Source organism: Ananas comosus, linkage group 21 (assembly GCF_001540865.1).
Source record: "Ananas comosus cultivar F153 linkage group 21, ASM154086v1, whole genome shotgun sequence".
Classification (NCBI taxonomy): domain Eukaryota; kingdom Viridiplantae; phylum Streptophyta; class Magnoliopsida; order Poales; family Bromeliaceae; genus Ananas; species Ananas comosus.
Window position 1 is genome coordinate 4099847 of NC_033641.1, and position 18468 is coordinate 4118314.

Sequence of the window (18468 nt, forward strand, 5' to 3'; positions counted from 1 at the left end):
CATATAGTAGTTAAGGACAATGGAGATTATGATATAAAGTTAGGGTTAAACGAGTAGATAGAAACTGCTTCAATCAGTTTAGAGTCGATCAAATGACAAGTGTCGGATCTTGGCATTAATGTTATTGAGAGTTGGAGGAACAATAAGGAAATAGAAGGTTGATTCTAGCGATTACAAAAAATAGCGGGTCATTCCATTTCAACTTCGCAATGAGGTTAATTTCCAATTATTATAGGATTGAAAATAGAAGGTTGATTCTAGCGGTTACAAAAAACAGTGGGACATTCCATTTCAACTCGGCACTGATATTAATTTCCAAGTATTATAGGATTGAATTCAGTTTTGAAAGATTTGTTAAACTGCTTTCCTCTGAAATGAGACTCATTTAGGATGACTTCCACACCATACTGCAAGTACGGGCATCGATTTCTTCCGACTACCGTTTCACGATCCAAATCCATTCAACAACATTAAAATTTTCGATTTAAACACCGAGATCCAGAACTACCTAGCGCACATATCTTAGGTAGTTACTGCTCTCAGGATTGTAGTATGGCATTGTTATAGTTTCTCTTTTAAGTGATAGCTTTGTGAAAAGATGTATAGAATGAAAGGTTGATTGAAGTTCTTACCGTAATAGAGTGCAAAGGGGTTCCATTCTACTTCATAAAAGAAACTCAGAGGGTGGTAAACAAACTACACAACAATTTAAAGATTTTTTTGAAAAAAAGGTAGTATAACATAAAGTATATAAAAAAAAAACTAATGTACCAAAGAGTAATTAAGCCTAATTTGGTCTTTTAGCTTCTTTATTTTAATTTTCATGATTTAAATTTGTAACATAACACTTGGCTTAAAAGCTCGCAAAACAGAAAAGTTATCATTTTCTTCTTTTCATTATGATAATCTATTAGGTATTTTTGAACTTCATAATTGTTCTTTCAGATTTGATCAACAATCATATTTCAAGTGTATTCTTATCTTTGATGTAAAAATGATAGATCATAACTACTAGATTTCATTCTTCTGTACTTGATATCTATCATTTTCCTTTAGTTTTATACTAAGTCCTACTATTGAGTAGTGTTTTCTTTTTAGAATTGGTTGATTTAGTGTCAGATGGATTATGCTACAATATTTAGAGAAAGACGAAAATTCCGAAAGTTTGTTCTTGATAATCGCCGAAACAGTCGGGGGTTCTCTGCCACAGTTAATTCAAATTACACTGACGATACTTTGCCTTTGGATTATGAGACCTCACTTACTTTGTTCAGAAAACGAAAAAGAATCTCAAAAAGCAGCAATTTAACAGTTGGTGATCTTCATGCACAACATGAATCTATTGGCAGTTTTAAACGGAAAAGAATCTCAAAAAGCAGCAATTTAACAGTGAAATGGCAACTTTTAAATTTTAAAATTGAAAATTGAAAATTAAAAATTTAAAAATTTAAATGTAAATATAAAATATAAAATGTAAAATATAAAATTTAAAATTCCAAATTTGAAAATTTTAAATTTTAAAAATTGGTACTTTATATTTAGATTTAAATTTGAAATTTTCATATTGTAAATTTTAAATTCAACTTAGATTATAAATTATAAATTATAAATTTAAACTTGAATTTTGAATTCAAATTTTAAGGTGTGCTTCAAAAAAAAAAGAAGATAATGTGTGAACATAAAATGAAAATTTATCGAACAACTTTACTATATCATTTTACAAAAATTACTTTCTTAGAAGATTCAGTCTAATGTTCTGTAAATTTTAATTAATGAAATATAAATTTTCGAATTAAAATTAATTTTGGAGACCAAATAAGGGCCTTAATCTTAGAAGGGCCTCAAAACTGCATATAGGATGTTATCCGGTTGGGTTTGAGTCGGGTTTTCAAAAATCCGAATCTAAACCCGAAAACCAAATTGAAATCCGAATCCGAACCCGAATCCGAACCTGGTGGGTTTTAAAAATTCATAACCATATTCGACCCCGACTCAAAATCTAAAACCCGAACCCGAAAACCTGAATCTGAAATAATGATTTCTCTTTACCATATTTCAAAATATATTATCGTAAAATTAAAAATTTTCAAAACACAATCAAATAATAGAACAGACCTATTAGGGTTTGAATTTTGGAAGATAAATTGACTACTGTATATCGTTGGATGAAGATCCAATGGATAAAAATTATTAGACATTTTATATATTGTATAAATAAATAAATAAAAAAAATATATATAATTTATTCGGGTTCGGATTCCGGTTTGGATTCGGATTGAATAAATACAAAATCCATACCTGTATCCAAATCTGTCGGGCTTTTATTTTTTATACCTAATTACCTACAACCAAATTCATATTCGTTTAGCTCAGATAAATCTGCGCCATTCGGATTTGGGTTCGGATTCGAATTCAAATTCGAATAATATTTCTGGTATCCATACTCATTAACATCCCTAACTGCATAGCAGGCAATTCATCTTCTACTTTGAAAATCGTCGAATCCACAGCGGCGAGCCGCAAAAGCGGGCCAAAGAGGTGCCGAATCCAGGCGAACGGAGAAGAGAGATCTGGTTCGGACGGAATGAACGAGTCCCACCCACGCAGTCCCACCACCGAAAGGCCACACGAGAAATTGGACCTCGGCTTCCCAAGCGAAACCCTTTTCTCTCCTCTTCTTCCATCGTCAAATTCTCTGCCACCCCGCTTCGGGCCCACCGCCGTTGGCTCGCCGGATCCGACTCCTTCTCTCCTCCCTTCGTGAATCCCTCGCCGGCGACGTCACGCGTCTTCTCTCCGCTTCTCCTCTCACCTCTCAGGCCCCCTCACCGAATCGCCGCCGCCGGACCGAGCCCTCTTCCTCCTCCTCCTCCTCCTTCTCTCTCTCTCTCTCTCTCTCTCTCTCTCTCACACACACACACACACACACAACACACACACAGAGTTCCGATTCGTCCGTCGAGCCTTGCCGCTGCCGGAGAAGGTCCCACCACCCTCTCTCTTTCTATCTCTCTCTCTCTGTCTGTGTTATAATTCACCTCACTGAAGATGCATGAATCCGCTTGCTTTGTATTGAACTTATTTCGGAAACTTAATGGCCAGCCAGATGGGGTTGATTATTGCAATGATTTTCCCTTTTTTTTTTTCTCTCTGTATTGTCGTGCTTGCCATCCGTATGTTTGAGTATCTGTCTATGGAAGTTCTTGAAATCGTAGATGCTGGGCGTTTTTAAATCTTCAGAAAATTGATCGCATTGAAACTCTAGCAGCAGATGATATCTTTATATCAACACAGATTAATTGGCTGATTATCTTTTGTAATATCATTTTCTTTCAAGGGAGGAATTAGGAGAGAGCAAAGGGAGGAGAGAGTAAGAAAGGGAAGAGAGAGAGAGAGAGAGAGAGAGAGAGAGAAAGAGTAGGATTGGTAGCATATTAGGAGTAATTATCAGACTATACTTAATGTAGCTATTTGGAAAAGTTCAATGCTAGTTTAAGCTTTGTAGTATCACTATAATCCTAATCCCAATCCTTATCCAATCTAGTCTCCTATTCAGTCCAATTTTGGGTGCTGTGAAGCGCCCTCTGCCTCGGTAAGTCGCTTGACCTCAAAAAACTAATGTAATTTTTGTTATCATGTGTGGGGTGCTTATGTACTTGTTTGCAAAATCAGGCTTGGAGAGGCAAACAGATGTAGGGGAAGATATTATTGGTTATCTTAGAAACATGCTTAACAAGGTCCTTATTTGTTTAAAATACCTGCTGTAGCTTTGGATCTTTGGATCTAAGTAGTCCCTGTTGGAGTTCTTACTAATTTAAGGCTTTTCGGAATGATGCTTTCAATGGAATGAAAAAATTGTGCAACTTCTGTTTGAAGTAGTATTTAGCTAACATTGTTCGGAACAAAGATTTCTGCTTAGTATATTCCTTTACATTTTTGTGATTGGATGAAAATGTGGCTACCTAAGCGGATTTGTCATAGTTATCGGCTCTCCGTAGGCGAACTGCTTACAATCTAGTTCAACGAAATACTCCATCTTAATAACTTAAAAGTCTTAAAAGTTAGATAATTTGAGGTTATTAAAGTATATACTGTCTCTTATATGCTTTCATACTGGAATAAACGCTCACATCATGTGTTCAACTAAATGTTGATGTGTTGGTGCCACAATGATTATAAGGAGGGAATTCAATGGTGAATCAGTTTTCAAAACGAAATGATATTGTGCATCCTTCTTTAGATTCTTCATAGCTCGTGAATCAGCCAGCCTTTTGGTTTAATTTCTCAAATCAAGACCCAACGGATTTGAAGCAGGGACAGATCTAAGAATGAATGATTGGTGTAGTAAAATATGAGTCGAAAGAGCAAATTTCGTCCTACTATTAATGAATAATTTTCGGTAATTGGATAACATTGTTATGCTTATTATTAGGACTACATTCCGGCTCCTCCTTGAAGTCCACCTTTATCTAGATGCGATTCTAATTCTTCTGTTATTCATGCTGTTTAAGTTATGTTATAGTTAACAGAGTCTTCTATCTCTTCTTAGTTATGGAAGTACTGAACAACACTCTTCTTTTAATTATTTAATTCAAGTTTCCAAAGACTTGTGTGATTGATTTAAGAACTCGAAGATGAGATGATTACTGGAAGGTTTCATTTGAAGGTTCCGTTGAAGAGGTTGGTCATTGGGGTTGGTTATTTATTGACACCAGCATAACTCTGTTTATGCTCTGCGTCCATTACAGGATAGCTACTCAAAACAACCTACAGCCAAAGTTGTCGACGATCATCAAGAACCTTGCAGGGTAACACTGCTGCAGCCTTCGAGTAATGGATCCAGGGCATTATGCTCTGCAACAAGGATGGGACAATAACAGCGTAATTGCAGCTTTCTCCTTTATTACCTCTCCAGGATGATATAGCAGATATAAGGCAAATGTGGTTGTCCTCAATGTTTATTGGCATCTCATTCTAAAGAAATTTCAAAGAAAGCCATTGGCCACTGTTGATATGGAATGGATTTCCCAGCCCCTTCCATAAAAATTTGTTGCTGACTTAGCTTATTCTGTTGAATCTACAGGCACTGGAGGGGTACAATGCTGTCAATGAGCCAGATTACAGGTGAGTTAGTGATTTAATAGTTTATATTGTTGGTTTGGGATTATGTTTGTCAATTTATTTATTTATTTATTTTTGGCATAGAAACTTATTGTGAGAACTATAGTAGTCCTTTTTCCTGTGAGGCAAAGTGTTTTAATGTTTCAATCTCTTATTGATTTTTCATTATTATAAATCTATTATGATTAGTATTTTTTACATTTAATTTAGTACAGATACTTTATGTTATTACACACTTTAATTTCGCAGGGCTAGTGGCTCATACAGTGGTAGGAGATTTTCGGATGAAAGTTTTTCTGGAGAATCTGTATATCCTAGGAGTGGATTTGGCCGGGACACACATGAGAGGGAGATATTTCAACCTCCACCGCCTATAACTGGCATTTGGCCTCATTCTAGGAGAAATTTTGATGACGAATATACAGTTGTTAGAGAATCTAGAAGACATGACTCCTTCCATGAGATGGATTATCGTGATGCAGAAAAGTGTCGTGAAATTGATTACTCCCATGGAGAAGATAAATTTCGTGATAGTTACCGTGCTGCTAACAATTATTATGAAACGGACAATTACCATGATTATGGTTTTGATAAGCATGCAAGGATGGGGGCTAGAGAGCGTGATGAACTTGGTAGTGATTATGATCTTCCACGCCATTTCTCTCACCAAAGCAGGGAGAATAGTCGTGAAAGAGATTATGACTATGATCGTTACAATTATGAGTCTGATCGTGAGAAGGGCAGGAGAGAGAGCGGCTGGCGAAGACGTGAATCAAGAGATCGTGGACGGGAAAAAAGAGGCTTGAGTCGTGAAAGAGATCAAAGTCCATATAGGCATCGTGAGCGTTCTCGCTCCCAAGGACGTGATGACCGATCGAGATCAAGATCACCTCGAAGTAGGAGTCATGGTCGAAGTTATAGAGAGAGCAGTTATGATGATAGTCGATATGATAGGAGTGACAGGCGGAGGGATTATGAACGTGATGAGAAAAGATATCCTGACTCAGTGGTAAGACCATATTTGCACATCAAATCTCCATATATCTATGCCTTCTATGTACTAATCAGAGTACAACATTTGTTTCTTGTAGGCCCCTTCAGCCACTCTTGTTGTCAAGGGACTATCACAAAAGACAACTGAAGAAGATTTATATCAAATTCTTGTATGATTTGCTTTTTTTATTCTATTTGTCTTGCAAATGTAACAAGATTTGTTATTTTTAGGTTTTAATGCATTGTGTTTTAATGCATTGCAGGCTGAGTGGGGACCTCTTCGCCATGTACGTGTAATAAAGGAGAGGAGTACTGGCATCTCTCGTGGCTTTGCTTTTATTGACTTTCCTACAGTGGTATTTATCATGGAATATCTTTCACTCTTGGCTACTGCTTTGTCGACTGATTGTATACTTACAGTCTCCTACCCTTTCCACAGGAAGCTGCACGCAGCATGATGGCTGGTATTGGAGAAAATGGTCTGATGATCGATGGGAGGAAGCTATTTTTTGAGTATAGGTAGGGGTATTTCTGTAGGAAAGGTGTTTCTATTTTAAGATTTTGCATTAGGGCCTCTATTCAGTTGAAATAACTTAGTCGAAATGACTTCTTTTTTATCCTTTCTCCTTATCCTTCTTGTCATAGCAAGACTAGTTTGTTTTGCTGCTTGTGTCGTTTAATTTACAATGCAGTGGTTTTTGGTGGCACAGTGTCAAGGGAAACCAATTTTGTGCTGGGCGGTGATTGGCCTATTAGGTAGAATGGAGTATTATGATAATATGATCATGATTTTTGGTGGTTGACGGTAGACCGTTAAGGACATTTAAGAAAGTACTGTAGTGAAGTTACAGTTAGTAACGTGTAGTAAACCATTGGGTATGTGCCTTAAGATAATTGGAGCTGAAGCAATGTGGCTAGATGTGAGCAATGATCTGACATACTATTAGTTGGTGCTGTTAGTGTTGTCTTTTACATCGAACCCAAACTTTTACTTGCTTGGTAGCATAGTAGCTCTCAATATGTGATAGCTTTCATTAGCCTGCATTTGTACAGTTTTAATTTGTACTTCCGGCTGTTAGTCTCAGTCCAGGAAACTGGTTTCTTGAATCTGGTGTCTTTGTTTGATTGCATAATGTTTTTCTGTCCAGTTATAATCCTGTAATATTATGCTCTAGCAAAATAAGGGTGTTGTTTTTTCAATTCTTTTCTGAAGAGGGTTGTTAGTATGTTAATATCTTATTTGGTCTTGTTGCAATATAATCCTACACAACTTGCATAAGTGTGATGCATGATCTATCAATAGTTTAGGCCTGTCTATATAGGACGGTGTTAGAAATTTTGTTCATTGGATACTTGATATATACTCGTTGGATATATAATTTTCGACAATAAATTGAAAATGTTGATATGGCTCAAATATTTTTACAATATTTCTTGGATACATTCCAAAAAGAGTACATTAATGATGGGAGTTCTATAATATAATCATAATTCAAGAATATGTTATTGACTTTTAGTTTTTTTTGTGAATAAATTATAGATGTTTGGTTGGGTATTTAGTGTCGTAGGTTGCACATGATTTTCTGTCAAATAAAACGTAAGCTATCTAAAATAGATCTCTTTCTATGGTGTGTGAGGGTGTGCCTCAGCAAGTGCTCTCACACATGCACACGGGTGCCTGCCGATGGGTGAGGACATGAAAGCACAAGTGGTGTTATACATTTATATGTCCATGTAACTTTATGTTCACATATTTGTATATGCATAGTTACATATATTATTAGAAATATACATGAATGTTTGGATGTATGAATGTAATTTTATTTATCTTAATATCCTAGCATTTGTTTCCCATATCTTAGTCCATATTTCATAGTTGTGTGAGTTGTCTCATGTCATCAGTTCAGCAAATATATTGTGCTGAGCCATTTTATTTTCAAGAAGGTATGGTCTGAGCACTTCTTACATTGGTGCTCAGTACTGATGTTATACATTTCTTACAAGTCTAATTCAGATTAAAATGTATAACAGACATTACACATTTATTTTTCATGGAAGTATCTCTAAGGATATGAGTGCTAGTAATGTTACATCCTTGAATGTGTGATTCAACGTTATAAGAGTTTCACTTGGAAGTGTTTTTTTGGATGTTATTAATAAATATAATCTGTTGGCATAAGTTCAGACAGATTGGAGCATAAATGGCTATTATATTATTCTGAACTTGCTATTGCTGTCGGCAAGATTTTGTTGTTTATAATCTTTAATGTTGTTACCCTTAATCATATTATGTTTTTTGCTTGTTACCTTGTGTCTTGCAGTAGTAGGCCTACTGGTGGGGCAGGTACGCCTCTAGGACAAGAAAGTTTGATGAGGTCTAGCCATGGGTACAACAGAACTACTGCTGCACCATGTGATTGGATGTGTACAATTTGTGGATGTGTAAATTTTGCTCGCCGAACTTTCTGTTTCCAGGTAATTTATTGACTTCCGTATATCATTTATTCATTTACTGTCATTCATTATTCCTTGGAAGCTTGCTTGTTATATAGTGCCACTTTACTGGTTGTGTGATTTTGTCAATATACATCATGCTTAGTGGAATGGCATCTCAACATGTGGAAGAAGCGCAAATGAGCAATTTATCAAAATTGTCTAAACTAGTCTTGCATTTCTTTGCTATGCTTTACAGACATGGATATGAAACTTGGGTACTACATAATATTGATATAAAAATACGACAATTTCTAAAATATCAGGAAACAATATGTTGGGGATATGATATGGGAAGAATTGTTGGTATTATTTATGTTTGTTTTATAATGAAATATACAAAAAAGTTTTTGGGATGGTTAATGACATCAAGTAATAAACTAGCTAACTTATAAAATACATAAAAGTATTCGAGTTTTATTCATCAAGAAACATAATTGATTAGACTAATCAATAATCTTGTGCTTTATCTTCCATTAACCCATAATTTAGGCTGTCATCAAAATGCATAACTAAGATTACTTATATTGCATCTTCTTTGGTTCCAAGTCAGTTACAAATAATTTTGATCCAAAGAAAATAAGCGGCTATTACTCAGAGAATTGAATAACTATCACAAAGAAAATAAGCGGCTAAAACAAAATATAGTTTATGAAGGTACGTGTTAAAAATAATTACAAAGCAAAGTTTACTTAAGGGTACGTTTGTTACTCCTGTAAGTTGTCACCCCTATTAATTATGTTTGGTATGCATGGTGAACTTTTAAGGGAGGTGAACATTTCACCTTCCTTTGACCTCAAATGGGCAAGTGGGCAGGCGGACGGACGGACGACAAAGTTACAATGAGGTTAAAATAGCTGAAAGAGATAATATCTAAGAAAGAAAATTTTGAAGTTTCTTACATCATTCTTTTACTCTCTCTCCTTGCATTCTCTCTCTTCATTTTCCCTACCTTCACTATTCTCTCTTTATTTCTCTCCTCACTCTCTCTACACTTTCTCTCTCCTTTCTTTCTCCTTTCTCTCTCCTTGCTTTCTTTTTTCACTCTCTCTCCTTAGTTTCTGACTCTTCACTCTCTCTTCATTGTCTCTTATTATTTCTCTTCACTCTCTCTCATACCTCTCTCCTTGTAGTATCTTCCTTCACTTTCTCTCCCCTCGTTACTTTCTCTACTCTTACTTTCTCTCTATACTTTTTCTTTCCTTTTCTCTTTTCACTTGTTCTCTCATCATTTCTCCTTTATCTCTCTTCACATTCTTCTCATCCCTTTATCTCTTTTTTTCTCCCCCTCCTTTCTTCGCTTTTATTCATAACACAATTAGACATCATTGTAGGAAAATTTCTTTTTGCAAAAGTAACATTTACTTCATTAAATGTAATAGGGATAATATTTATCTCTCCCAATTATTAACCCCTTACTAAATAGCTCTAAAGATAAATGTATGTAATACATGGTGGATGAGTTCATCTCATAAGCGGATTGCAGTACAACATTTATAGCAAATTACTTCCGCCCAAGAAGGATAAAAATACATAAGACAGCAAGTAATTATGTCTCAATTAGGTTGTAGCCCCGTCCTCTATAGGGAGCAAGGAATACCTCACCATTTGCACAACTGACATTGATAAGATAATAATATCTTATCGTCACCTAAGAAAGAAAAGTGTTAGTACGTTCAAGTCATCTACATCTATAATGTATTGATCAAGGATTGCTTGTGCCGCCCTGTGCTGCCCATGCTGTATCGTGCCAAGGCTCTGCCGGCACTTGGCACAAAGTCATGCCGAAGCTATATTGGCGAAATAGGTTTTTTCTATATATGTTTTGCAAAAGCTTTTTCATATTTAAAAGGTTAAATATGGAAATCCCTACTATAAGTACCTGCTTTTTCATGTTATCCCGTCTTTTAAAAACCTCTACTTTGCCTTTTTAAAATTTACATTTAACTCGGCACTGTTGCAATTTTGTTACTATTCCATGTATAAGTTGTATGGTATAGGCGTATAGCCAAGAAATTTACTTGTGATAACCCATTACATCCTTAAAAATGGTTGGAATACATTAGAATCTTATATTTTCTTTCAAATTAGGTATCTTAAAAAGAGATCGACCACTATTTACTAATTTGTTTTTCTTTTTTCGTCTTTTCTAATGGTAAAATGAGTATATTAATTGCCTAGTTGTACCACACAATTTATATATGAAATAGTGAAGAAATTGTAACAATGCTGAATTAAGTGTCACAACTTTAAATTTTAAGGGGGCAAAATATAGATTTTTAAAAGATGGGGGTAAAGTGCAAAAACAGATATTTATAGGGAATTTTCTATATTTTAGCCTATTTAAAAATATGCAGATCTTGTAAATCTACTAACATTTGGAGCAATTAGTTAGTTCCATTGCATTACAAACCAACTTTTAGTGAAAAATTACTAATAAAAAGATTTTCTCCAATTTCTTTTATCATTTTAGATCTAGTGATTTCATCCATGGTAGTGTTTCGCTATAAATTTTTCTCCAATTATGATTTTGGTTTTGGTTTCATGCATTATAAATAAATTCATAGTATATATAAAATGATTTACTTTAGTTATTAAGATGATTATGATTATATTCTTACTTTGTGAAATGTAATACATAAACATTTTTATAGCCTTTAACGATGTTAAAACACACTGAAAAACTATTTTTTTTCATGAGAACATAGTTAAAAAATTCCTTGTTAAAGCGTGCCTTGGGGGGGCACGCCCTGTGCCATGCTGTGCCACTGTGTTCAGCGTCACGGCAATCCTTAGTATTGATATTAAACATGTAACGTGTTGTTATCTCACAATGTCATAAATGGTGATTTTAATCGATACTTCCTACTAAGTGCATCTCGAAGTAGATTAGCATATGCAGCTAATCCTTCCTACCTGTGTAATACATTGGTAAATTGTATGTGTTGGGAGCAAACACCCAAGACATTTGTTGCTAGATCCCTTTTCATTGTCCTGTTCTTTACCTTATTGTTACCTTATCGTTGGACTACTGCAGCTTCAAAATCTTGAAGACCATTTTGGCCGGTTCGACTAACAGTAATGGCACCATGAATACTATCTTCCCTTTCTGTGCTTTAATGACCAGTCTTTTTGGGCTAAACCTTTATGTTGCTGGCAATAGAGAGTTTGCATAACATTCTAGAAATCTTATGTATATCTAAATTAATATAAGTGGATTTTGTTGACCGCATAAACCATTAATCAATTGTCATCGAATTTAGCAATGTACATAAATGAGTGGCAGATCAATTTCACAAACTGGCTTCCTGTTTACTGATCAGAAGGAGTAATACTGGATGAAAATTGATCCCACGTAATTTACTATAAACTCTTTTCTGGACCTCTTAGTAGTTTTTGTTAGTAAATGTGTATGAAAATTCAAAAGCCCGCAACAATTTATTACTTGATGTAAGAAAAGGGAGAGAAACCAGACTCTGGATTTTGTTCTTTGCATCAAGTGCCTTACGAAGCTGATATGTAAGACAGGCCATCGATTAAATGCTGCATGCCTGATAAATTCCACAGTGTTACAATGTTCTTTTATGAGTTACTTCTACAAAGCTGTATTTCTGATGTGATCCTCGTTGAATGTGAGATGTTGTAAAAGTTCATCTTGCGTGGCTGCTCACTATTTCTATTCTTTTTATTTTTTCAATTTGCCTTTCATATGAATTTATATTTCTATCCTGTCGGTCTATCAATTTGCATTTCAATTTTCTTCCCATAAGTTGAACCAGTTCAGTTCCACTACAGATAAATCTGCATTTATTTATATATTTTTGTGTTGATTTTTTTTTGTTCCTTTTCTATTTGATCTTGCAATGAAGTGCAATGAGCCACGGATGGAGGATGCTCCGCCAGCTGATGCCACAGCCTCCACTCCAGCACTACTTGGGAAAAGGGGATCTGATTCTGGTAAGTTTCCTACTCTTTCCAAGCTTCTGATACAATATTGTAATGTTCATTGACAAATTGCAACTTCTTGTTAGGTCCTACACATGTCTTAGTTGTTCGAGGCTTAGATGAAAATGCTGATGAGGAAATGCTTCGCTATGAATTTTCCAAGCATGCTCCTATAAAGGTGGAGGAAGTGGTCCTTGTGTTTATTTAAAATTGTAATTTTTTACAAACATCCGATCCAATACTCTGTTTGCAGGACCTTCGCCTTGTTAGAGATAAGTTTACTCATGTATCCAGGGGTTTTGCTTTCGTCCATTTCCATTCGGTAAGGAGGTGACTACTTTATTGCTGTCTCTTTCTCTCTGTAAGATTCTCATTTCTTTGTTTGGGGGTTTATAGGTGGACGATGCTACAAAAGCGCTTGAAGCAACAAATGGAAGAGCAATTGAAAAAAAGGGTCAAATTTTACGTGTAGCATATGCCAAAAGCATACACGGGCCCGTGTCAGGGGCTCCACCATCAAGCAGTCTTGCAGCAGCTGCAATTGAGGCAGCAACATTTTCTCAACAGGTCTTTCATGCCAACCCTTATCCAATGATTTTCCGTATCTTCAACATAATGAATATTCGCTTAAGTTTGAACATTAGTCCTCTTGAATAGTTTATACTTGATTTACCCTGGTTTTGTTTTTGGAAAAAAAAGAACATTATTGTCCAACTACATTGGTTGACTTTAGTATGTTTTCCATAAAAAAGTAATAGAGTTCTTCCTATTTTCTGAACAGTTTTTGGATTACCCTGGTTTCAATATAAAATTATTAGACCATTCCTGCTTTTACTTTCTCTTCCCATGTTATAATTTATATGTTTGTATAACTCAAGTGCTCTTTACTTTGTCCGGAGATAGTGCCTATGAAGGCCTTTCCATGTCTTTCTTCTTCATTCTACCTGTATGGTTATCTAAATTCAAGCTCTTTTCTCAATTTGTTTTATATCTTTAATCTTAACTAGATTCCATTTCCAGAACTTGTACACAGTCCCAACGTCAGTCTAGTTCAAGCCATTTTCCTTGTTTGGTATTCTTTCCTTTTATATGTGATTGGATGTGCTAATGGATGGATTTTATAGTGTTCTCATTGTTGGTTAACTTGCAACGTGCTATAGCCGGATGTGGAGCAGTGTCTTCTTAATACAAGAAAAAAGTTTTTTGCTTTTTTATTGTCAAAGTAAGACTGTACTTGTATATATTGTGATCAATTCACCATCCATCGATGCACTCTGTTGCGTAGGATGTGTCTGAAAAAGTGGCAACTGTACCAAACGAAACCTGGAATCTGGTGTTGCAGACAGTTCATTAATTAATTAGTGTTTTTTTTTTATAGTTCATTAATTAGTTTCTTTTTTTTTTATTCAGGTATATTATTAGGTGTTTGTCCAGAGTAGTCTTTGTTGAGTTAAATAAACAATTAGGAGTTAAAGCAACTATGGTAGATTCCTTGTGTTGTTAGTGTTTGCTAATAATCACAAATAACAGCCACTGTTTGGACTGTACATGCCAAACCACAGTTGGAACAGTGTGTGCGACAGCTTGTACTAGGTAGATGTGGCATGGCGCGGCCCTCCACTGGCTCACCTTTGGAATTGGCTTTTGTGGCTCATTTTTGAGTTATCAATGCTCATCGTGCATTCTAATAGCTATAAAAACTTAATTGGACCAGAATTTTAGAAGTGCTATAATCTCAAGTTGTTTAGTTTATTTGGTATTTATCTAAATATGTTGGAACTTTTTGTGGTGTAACCAGACCTTAATATATAGTAAGCATGATCATAAAATGAATCTGTTCAGGAGTGAAGCTTTCATGCAGGGCATTGTTAAGTTCTTTTTCTCCCCGTCTATTTTTGTAAGTCAACAATAATTAGGAGGACATAAGGTAAAATATCAAAAATTTAATTTCTTTTCTCATGCTAAAACCATAAAATTAATTATTGCAATTGCAAAGGGAAACCCTGCATTGTTTACTTTACCTAGACCTATATGGTTTGACACAGTTTCTTAGTTAGTGAGTTGATTTCGTAATATTCTCAAATGACAAAAAAAAAAAGTTCTGAAAAATCTAATGAATTCTAATTTTCGCAACACAAACAATGTGCATTTTTCATTAGTATTCATTATTGCTCATGATTAGATAGATCTATAAGATTTAATCTTTACACTCCAGTTAATGTTTTCTCAACTACTTTCCTGTTATATTTGGAAAAACTGAAAAGACCTTTAATGAAAAATAATGCTAACAACAATGTAGATGCTCTATTCATAGAGTAGCTTAGGAAAGGAAAGAACTAAATTTAGTAGATCTAGGTTTTCTGGACATAAAATGTCCAGCTTGTTGGCATGCGTCGATACGTAGGCCTTGCTATTGCCAGTACATATCTGGCAATGGCATGGACTGTAGGATTGTCAACACTGCCATTAATAATCAAATTGTTATGCAATTGAACTTTGGCACCATAAAAATATTAAAGATATCGTAGCACATTATAGTAATCTGAATTTAGTTGTAATTTACTTATCTAAGGTTGGTTGAATTGATAATACGTGAGTTAGTGCAAGCTCGAGCTGTTGTGGTTTCAACCTTTCAGATGCTTTTCAGCCACTCTTTTGCCTTAATAATAATGCCATATTATAATTATCCCCGATGAAGCAATCAGCTTGTTTCAATACTTTAAACTTCTAAGATCTAGATGCTCTTAAAAAAGTTTTGGACTTCAATGTTGCATAATTTTTTCTGCGGAGTTCCAGAAATTTAGGAGTTATGCAGTGTCGTGAAAGAATTTGGTGGAAGTTAAACTTGATATGTTTTATGGTATTTAGTCTACAGTCTACAAGAATTCATGCGAATATATCTTAAATGGTGATTTACTTAGCAGTCAAACTTTGCTGTCAATATTTGTGGTTCTGCAAGGAGAAACTAAATATGCAGTTTGTTTTTCAGTACAACACTGCAGGTTGGGCTCCAAAGGAGTACAATGCTGATGACAAGCAATCTACCAGTAGTCATGGGCAAAATGCAAACACAGAAGCTCAGAAAAGTGGTTCAGCTTCACAGTGTGGGTTTGTATGGGATGAAAAATCTGGTTATTACTATGATGCTGCTTCCGGTTTCTATTATGATGGAAACACTGGTGAGCGTCTTGTTACCAAGTTTCATAGCCCACTTTATTAAAAAGCTGCCTTAAGATACTAGCATTTCTTCACTACTTTAGTTGTTCGTTGTCCTTAAACCTATGATAGGTCATAGGTTCGCAGCATTTTACAGGACATTTATCTAGTTGATTGCATAATATGTTTTTTTGATTGCATAATATGTTGTCTTTTCATGCAGGCCTTTACTATGATAGTAATACAGGAGTTTGGTATTCTTATGATCAACAAACGCAGCAGTATGTCCCTTGTGGTGATCAGAGCAACAGTAAGACACTGGGAGAGTCAGCAAATGAATCTTCAAAAGCAACAGATAGTAATAATAGTAGAAAAGTAGTGATATCTGCACCTGCAGCTACGATAAAACCAAATGAGAAAGTTTCCTTGCCTGATGCTGTTCAAGCTGCTGCAAATGCGGCATTAGCTGCAGAGAAAAAGGAAAAGGAGAAGTCAAAAGAAATTAAGTTGGCATCCAAGACGAGTCTCCTAGCCAACAAGAAGAAGATGAATAATGTCTTGGCAATGTGGAAGCAAAGAAATCATGAGGGGCAGGCTGCCCGTGTCGTCCTTGATGACAAGGAACCGGTTAGCTTAACAGATGATAAGCATAATACTTCATTCATTGCCTCTGCGAGTTCATCATCAAAAAATAAGCTAAAATATGAGTTTGGAAATCCCAGAGAGTCGAGCACAGCATCGGTTTACACTTCAGTTGTTGACCATGGTGCTACACCATCCATCTCTAGTCAACCGGTTGATTCAGATTCTCAGATAAAGCCGAGACCAGTGAGTAATAGTTTAGGAGGTACCGTCATGGGTGTTATAAGAGGCTCTGGGAGAGGGGTTACAAAGTCGGCCACCACATTTCCCACCTCTTCTCTTGTGGGTACCTCCGTTGCATGTACCGAGGGATCAGTGTTAGCCAATATTAATACGGAGGCTCCTGCTTCTGCTGCGCCCTTCAGAACAGATGCATCAGCACTTGGTTCGTATCCATCATCTGGGCCTGGGGGTGGTGGGAAGCGGAGGTTCTCTGAGACGCCAACCCAATCTATGCACAGGGAACAGACAACATATAGAGACCGGGCTGCGGAGAGACGAAACCTCTATGGGTCATCGTCTTCATCTGTGGGGAATGATTTGCCAGACATCGAACTTGGGGATTCAAGTAAGCATTCTCAATGATTTCTACTGCATTCATTTATTTGTAAATGAATAGTGTGGTACCAAAACATCTTAGTATGTCATCATCAATTTCTATTTATCGATGTGTCTCATTTGGCTAAAAGATTATTGATTTTGATGAAAAGCATATTTCGTCTCTCAGTTTATCTGTTAGTAAGATGGGATGTGTTTTATGTCACTCCTTCAGCTGACACTGTGTAGATTCTTTGCTGCCCTGGCCAAATTCTCCGACTGAAACTGTTTCTTACGTATGTATGCAATACATATTAATCAATCTGGAAATGCCTTTTTTGGTCAAGCTGGTGACTGTCAATATCGAAAAAGTTCCTCCAGTGAGATAGGAGCAATGCCATTCCCCCCCGGTGTTGGTGGACGGGGTATTGGTGAAACACTAAGCAACACTGAAAGTTACGAGCATATCACCGCCGATCGTGCCATTGATGAAAGCAATGTGGGTAACAGGATTCTCCGCAGCATGGGCTGGCAAGAAGGACTGGTACCTCCCTTAATCTCCGTCCTTTACACATCTTAATAATCCACATAATTTTTTTTTTCTTTTTTCTTTTTTATTATCTAACAATTTTATGCCTATATGCCTCTTTATATTTGTTGAATCTTTTCGTGGGAAAATACGGTCCTAAGTTCTCTTTTCCCTAGAAAATATTCGATGCTTTGAGGGTCATGAGAAATTTGGACCAAACCGCCGTTTGAATTCTTTTTCTTCCTGCTGAATTCTGTTTGTCTTCATATTTCTTTCCCTTTGTTTTGTGTTCGGCATATAAAATTCCAGGGACTCGGGAAGGATGGGAGTGGCATCAAGGAACCCGTCCAAGCAAAAGTCGCGGACGACAGGGCCGGTCTTGGGTGTCAGCAGAGGAAAATAGATCCCTCATTGGAGGCGCAATCTGGAGACAGCTATCGAACCATCATCCAGAAGAAAGCAATTGCAAGATTCCGCGAAATGTCTTGAGCGTGTGCCGGAGAAAACAGAAAGAAAAGCAGTGATTACCTATCCTATGGTCTTGTTTTGTTTCCACAGCTTGCTTGTTCTTCCGCTTTGCGCCGCCTGCGTTATGGTTCTGCTATTTAAAGTCTTTAGTATGTCTCTTTTTGGTGACTGCTGCTTAGATGCTCTGTCAAGCCATCTTCATTTCTCAGCTGTACCCTTCCTTCTATTCAGTTGCCCTTGCGGCTTGAGCGTTTCAGTCGGTGGTGGGGGTGATTGTCATATCTATGAAGCAACCTGGTACTCTGTAATTGTTACTCAAATTGGAGAATTTCCTTCATCTATCCTTGCGTTCAAAATTTGCAATTGAGATTTGAATTAAAAAGTTTGAATTCGAATATGAAATATTATACTAAATTCAAATTTAAATTGTTAATTGCAATCTGAGTTGCAATTCAAAATATGAACGCAAAATTGGATTTCTGCTGCATTTCAACTTGAATTTGAAATTGAAAATTGAATTTAAGAGTTTGATTTTGAACTTGAAAGTTGAATTTAAAGCTTTAAGTTAAAATTTTGATTTTCAA

The 18468-nt window shown here is 36.0% G+C and overlaps 1 protein-coding gene across 4 annotated transcripts; it reads left to right on the forward strand.

Annotated features, from left to right (window-relative positions):
• LOC109726298 (SUPPRESSOR OF ABI3-5) lies at positions 2498-18240 on the forward strand. 4 transcript variants are annotated; one of them, XM_020255816.1, is made up of 16 exons: positions 2501-2983; positions 4749-4881; positions 5084-5124; positions 5371-6130; positions 6213-6284; positions 6378-6470; positions 6554-6633; positions 8436-8589; positions 12477-12564; positions 12639-12730; positions 12806-12874; positions 12949-13119; positions 15542-15731; positions 15932-16918; positions 17235-17431; positions 17726-18240. In XM_020255816.1, the coding sequence occupies exons 2-16, from the start codon at positions 4834-4836 to the stop codon at positions 17903-17905; spliced, it is 3222 nt and encodes a 1073-aa protein (XP_020111405.1). In that variant the 5' UTR covers positions 2501-2983; positions 4749-4833; the 3' UTR covers positions 17906-18240. The 4 variants fall into 4 exon arrangements, with proteins under 4 accessions (XP_020111406.1, XP_020111407.1, XP_020111408.1 ...); XM_020255817.1 differs by lacking the exon at positions 17726-18240 and having other exon boundaries at positions 2498-2983; positions 17137-17412; XM_020255818.1 differs by lacking the exon at positions 17726-18240 and having other exon boundaries at positions 2498-2983; positions 17078-17277.